Below are 6,000 nucleotides of genomic sequence, written 5' to 3' on the forward strand. Positions count from 1 at the left end.
AGGCATTAACTAAGGGGGGCGAAGCCCTAGACGGCATTTAATCATGGGGGCGCGGAGGGGCGAAGCCCTAAAAGGCATTAACTAAGGGGGGCGAAGCCCTAAACGGCAATTAATCTTGGGGGCGCGGGGGGCGAAGCCCTAAAAGGCAACTGATCATGGGGGCGAAGCCTTAGACGGCATTTAATCATGGGGGCGCGGAGGGGCGAAGCCCTAAAAGGCATTAACTAAGGGGGGCGAAGCCCTAAACGGCAATTAATCTTGGGGGCGCGGGGGGCGAAGCCCTAAAAGGCAACTGATCATGGGGGCGAAGCCTTAGACGGCATTTAATCATGGGGGCGCGGAGGGGCGAAGCCCTAAAAGGCATTAACTAAGGGGGGCGAAGCCCTAAACGGCAATTAATCTTGGGGGCGTGGGGGGCGAAGCCCTAAAAGGCAACTGATCATGGGAGCGAAGCCTTAGACGGCATTTAATCATGGGGGCGCGGAGGGGCGAAGCCCTAAAAGGCATTAACTAAGGGGGGCGAAGCCCTAAACGGCAATTAATCTTGGGGGCGCGGGGGGCGAAGCCCTAAAAGGCATTAACTAAGGGGGGCGAAGCCCTAGACGGCATTTAATCATGGGGGTGCGGAGGGGCGAAGCCCTAAAAGGCATTAACTAAGGGGGGCGAAGCCCTAAACGGCAATTAATCTTTGGGGCGCGGGGGGCGAAGCCCTAAAAGGCATTAACTTAGGGGGGCGAAGCCCTAGACGGCTTTTAATCATGGGGGCGCGGAGGGGCGAAGCCCTAAAAGGCAACTGATCATGGGGGCGAAGCCCTAAACGGCAATTGCTCATGGGGCGTGGAGGGGCGAAGCCCTAGAAGGCAAAGGCTCAGGGGGGCGCCGAGGGCGAAGCCCTAGAAGGCAAAAAAAAATTTTGATTTTTTTTTTTGATTTTTTAAAAATTTTTTTTTTAATTTTTTTTTAATTTTTTTTTTATTTTTTTTTTAATTTTTTTTTTTGATTTTTTTTTTATTTTTTTTTTATTTTTTTTTTTAATTTTTAAATTTTTTTTTAATTTTTTTTTTTTTTTTAATTAAATTAGCTTAGTCATGTTTAAGCGGTTTATATTATAAACACTGAGCGAAGCCGGGTAATACAGCTAGTCTAATCTATAATTTGGAAAGAGACTTTGTATGTAAATATCCTTGGTCGTCGTCGTTTTCGTCGTTTTCGTCGTCGTCGTCCGTAGATCGGTGACGTCATCGAACACGTGATTCGATTTTTTTTTTTTTTTCGATCCATGGGCGCCGATTTGTTTTTTTCGTTTCAATGGATTCACCCCCGCGGGGGCGCAAAGCGAGTAGTTTCATGGGGCCCCGCCAGGGGCGCCACAAGGGGCGCAGCCCCGTGGGGCTCAAAAGGGGGCGCCACAAGGGGCGCAGCCCCGTGGGGCCCCGAAGGGGGCCCGGGGGGCCCAGCCTCATGGGGCGCAGCCCCATGGGGCTCAAAAGGGGGTGCCACAAGGGGCGCAGCCCCGTGAAGCCCCGAAGGGGGCGCGGGGGGCCCAGCCTCATGGGGCGCAGCCCCATGGGGCTCAAAAGGGGGCGCCACAAGGGGCGCAGCCCCGTGGGGCCCCGAAGGGGGCCCGGGGGGCCCAGCCTCATGGGGCGCAGCCCCATGAGGCTCAAAAGGGGGCGCCACAAGGGGCGCAGCCCCGTGGGGCCCCGAAGGGGGCCCGGGGGGCCCAGCCTCATGGGGCGCAGCCCCATGGGGCTCAAAAGGGGGCGCCACAAGGGGCGCAGCCCCGTGGGGCCCCGAAGGGGGCCCGGGGGGCCCAGCCTCATGGGGCGCAAGCCCTAATAGGCATTAACTAAGGGGGGCGAAGCCCTAGACGGCAATTAATCATGGGGGCGCGGAGGGGCGAAGCCCTAAAAGGCAACTGATCATGGGGGCGAAGCCCTAAACGGCAATTAATCTTGGGGGCGCGGGGGGCGAAGCCCTAAAAGGCAACTGATCATGGGGGCGAAGCCTTAGACGGCATTTAATCATGGGGGCGCGGAGGGGCGAAGCCCTAAAAGGCATTAACTAAGGGGGGCGAAGCCCTAAACGGCAATTAATCTTGGGGGCGCGGGGGGCGAAGCCCTAAAAGGCAACTGATCATGGGGGCGAAGCCTTAGACGGCATTTAATCATGGGGGCGCGGAGGGGCGAAGCCCTAAAAGGCATTAACTAAGGGGGGCGAAGCCCTAAACGGCAATTAATCTTGGGGGCGTGGGGGGCGAAGCCCTAAAAGGCAACTGATCATGGGAGCGAAGCCTTAGACGGCATTTAATCATGGGGGCGCGGAGGGGCGAAGCCCTAAAAGGCATTAACTAAGGGGGGCGAAGCCCTAAACGGCAATTAATCTTGGGGGCGTGGGGGGCGAAGCCCTAAAAGGCCTTAACTAAGGGGGGCGAAGCCCTAGACGGCATTTAATCATGGGGGTGCGGAGGGGCGAAGCCCTAAAAGGCATTAACTAAGGGGGGCGAAGCCCTAAACGGCAATTGCTCATGGGGCGTGGAGGGGCGAAGCCCTAGAAGGCAAAGGCTCAGGAGGGCGCCGAGGGCGAAGCCCTAGAAGGCAAAAAAAAATTTTGATTTTTTTTTTTGATTTTTTAAAAAAAAAATTTTTAATTTTTTTTTTATTTTTTTTTTATTTTTTTTTTAATTTTTTTTTTGATTTTTTTTTTATTTTTTTTTTATTTTTTTTTTTAATTTTTAAATTTTTTTTTAATTTTTTTTTTTTTTTAATTAAATTAGCTTAGTCATGTTTAAGCGGTTTATATTATAAACACTGAGCGAAGCCGGGTAATACAGCTAGTTTATAATAATTTAATAACATCCGCGATCTATACGATAAAAAGTACCATATACATCGATAAATAAAAAAGTTACTTTTGCCATTAAAATAGGATAATTTAGGATTTTTGAACATTTTGTCGCTTGAACATTTTTTCCGTTTACATTTTGTCGCGGGTACATTTTGTCAGTGCACTAATTTTCGGGTACATTTTGTCGTTGAACATTTTGGACTTGCACCAATTGTCGCGTCCCCAAGAATTATACTTGAATTTTTCGTGAAGAGCACACATGTTTAAGGGGTCGAAAAAAATAGTGGAAGAAAAATCAAACAAGAGTAAACTGCCACTTCCGGTTGACGGATGCTTACCAAATTTTATACATAACTTGGTATTAAGCTTAAACTTCTAGATATGAAATTTCAATTCAATAAACAAAAAAGTTTCTGAGAAAAACATAAAAAACCTCGATCCTCTAGAGTAAAAGTACTACTTCCGGTTCAGATAAAAATATTCAAAAAATAGTAGGGTATAAAATTTATAATCTCTATTACATGTAGAAAAAAATCATTCTGATTCGGTTGGCGGCTTGGGTGATAATTGAATTCAAAAACTTTAAAAAAAGAGGACACCTATAAGGGGAGGTACCATTTCCGGCCAACTTAAAAATTTGAAAAAAATTTACCTCGTATCGATAAGATTTTAAGTGACCGATATTAAGTTTCAATTCGATATGACTAACAGTGTTCAAAAAATCCCCAAAATATACACACGCATATTTTTCTAGATCATGAAAACGTGATCACTGATCGATTCTGAGTTAGAATCAGTCAAAATCTCGAGTTCAAATTTTCGCATGATCACAAAACTTCATATATTGTTACTATGTACATAGATAAAGTAAAAATTGTCTAAAATGAGTAGTTTTTTGAAACACTACATATTTTTCAGTTATAAGAACTCCGCTCAGTGGATCAAAGATTACAAGCTGGTCGAATGGGGTTCGAGAGGACTCTTCGGAGAGTATTTAGAAATGGGTACGTTGAATGCTTCCGTATTAATATGCAATAGTGATGTTTGCTAAATTTATTTGATATGCAGTTTTGCAGTATGGTTTTGTGACGATATTCGTTGCCGCATTTCCCTTGGCTCCGCTATTCGCTCTGCTGAATAACATTCTGGAGATGAGGTTGGACGCTTTGAAGCTGCTCCGTTTGCATCGTAGACCGGTGCAGCAGCGAGTGCGCAATATCGGAGTCTGGTATAGAATACTAGACTCCATCGGAAAGCTCAGCGTCATAACAAACGTATTCATTTGTTTTATATTTTATTATTATATATGAACTTAAATTATAGAATTTATTTATAATTAAAATTTCAGGGATTCATTATAGCGTTCACGTCTGAATTTATACCGAGACTCGTCTATCAGTTCCATCATTCCGAGGACGGTTCACTCAAAGGCTATTTAAATCACACACTAGCCTTGTTCAATGTGACACATCTTGAACCAGGCTCTGCTCCGCACAACTCCGACTATAATCTCACATTGTGCCGGTACATTTCTTGCTTGTCATATGAAGGTTTTTATTGTTTTATTTTTAATTTATATTTATAATGCGTTTACAGTTATCCTGACTATCGTAATGCTGATTACGAGCGCACTTCTACATTTTGGCATATTCTTGCTGCTAGATTGACGTTCATCGTAGTATTTGAGGTATATCTCCAATATAATTAACAATACTGTATTTAACTAGTGTTTTGCCTGTTGAAATTCAAAAGATAGTTTTGGTAAACGAATTAATAATATTTATTTTTCTGCATTTATGCATATGTATATAACCAGAGGCGTGGACTTGTGATTAGTATATTATGCTTTCGAGCAGAGTGGTCACGGGTTCGAGTCCCACTAGGGTCCCGCTGCTGGCCAGACCTTGGTTTATGACTCTAGGTCGATGGTTTCTTATCAGAGTTTGCCTTGAAACGGTTCCTGTAAACTGGCATCTCCTTGCCTATCTCTCTTGCTAATCTTAAGTTATTCAGCGTCTTGAGGTTCGCCAATTTGATTATAAAATACTACAAAAATTTCTCCACAGTCACTGGATCTTTGTATGAATTTAAAAACAAAACTGGTTTAAGTGCTAAATGGTACAAGTGACATTTTTAAAAAGTACATAAATAAATGTCACTTGTACCAGTCTGGTTTTCAGCCCATCATATATCAGTCAATTATTTTTAAACTATTGAATGAGCCGATTTCAGAACCTGCACTGATAGATGAAATGTACAAAAGCTACATATGTATATGGACTTCGGTAAATTTATTTATTACGTGTTTTTGCAGAATATTGTCGCATTGGTGATGATTGTTGTACGATGGATGATTCCTGACATGTCAGCTGATCTTAGAGATCGCATTCGTCGGGAGGCTTATGTAATCAATGAAATTATTATCAACAAAGAAAGACAAAGAGCTGGACTAATGTGTAAGTTTATATTATGTTGAATATTCTGTCGACAAAATGCACTGAATTATATTGTGTTCATTATTTTTTTAGCTCCGACGACTGCCATTCGTGAAGCTGGCGATCTCGCCGGCACTGAAGAAATCGGCTGGGATAGATTCATGTCCCGATCCATGTCTGGATCTGAATTCGATCTTGCCACGCACGGCTCCAACAACAATATCTTACAGCCGGCTCATGTCTAAAGCCGATGTTGATATTTCTGAAACGAATGATATCTCGTACGACCTTTTCAGTAGACTATTAGGAAGATCTCAATATTTGATATTAATGCTAAATCGACACTGTCGCTTAGATTCTTATGAATATACAATTGAAACTCTACTATCGATCTGACTAAAATGTAACCCCGTATTCCAAGATCTGAATTATGTGATATTAAACTTATAAAAGTTCGTTCTATTGAACCGGTAATCGGCAACCTTTTTTTTAACAATTTTTTAAAATGTATACTAAACTCATACTATAATATCTAATATTCGTATTGAAATTGTTTACTTAATCTAAAAATACTCACATACATAATAATGTTCGCATATTTAATTTAAATTTCCTTATAAAAGATTGCCGATTTCACCTTAAATGATTGTGATTTGATTTATTATCATAATATTTTTAATACTCGTTTATTTAGCACATTTTTAGCACAATTTTGATC

General features: G+C 43.0%; 1 protein-coding gene across 1 annotated transcript in view; it reads left to right on the forward strand.

Moving 5' to 3' along the window:
- Positions 1-5,527, forward strand: part of subdued (anoctamin 1) — a 28,283-nt gene extending 22,756 nt beyond the window's left edge. Inside the window, exons 18-23 of the mRNA XM_077438138.1 lie at positions 3,766-3,851; positions 3,916-4,121; positions 4,196-4,371; positions 4,444-4,534; positions 5,162-5,303; positions 5,376-5,527. Coding sequence (XP_077294264.1) covers positions 3,766-3,851; positions 3,916-4,121; positions 4,196-4,371; positions 4,444-4,534; positions 5,162-5,303; positions 5,376-5,527 — 853 coding nt within the window. The remainder of the gene's footprint in view (positions 1-3,765; positions 3,852-3,915; positions 4,122-4,195; positions 4,372-4,443; positions 4,535-5,161; positions 5,304-5,375) is intronic.
- The last annotated feature ends 473 nt before the right edge of the window (positions 5,528-6,000 follow it).

The sequence above is a fragment of the Arctopsyche grandis genome, chromosome 9, assembly GCF_051622035.1.
Source record: "Arctopsyche grandis isolate Sample6627 chromosome 9, ASM5162203v2, whole genome shotgun sequence".
Lineage (NCBI taxonomy): Eukaryota > Metazoa > Arthropoda > Insecta > Trichoptera > Hydropsychidae > Arctopsyche > Arctopsyche grandis.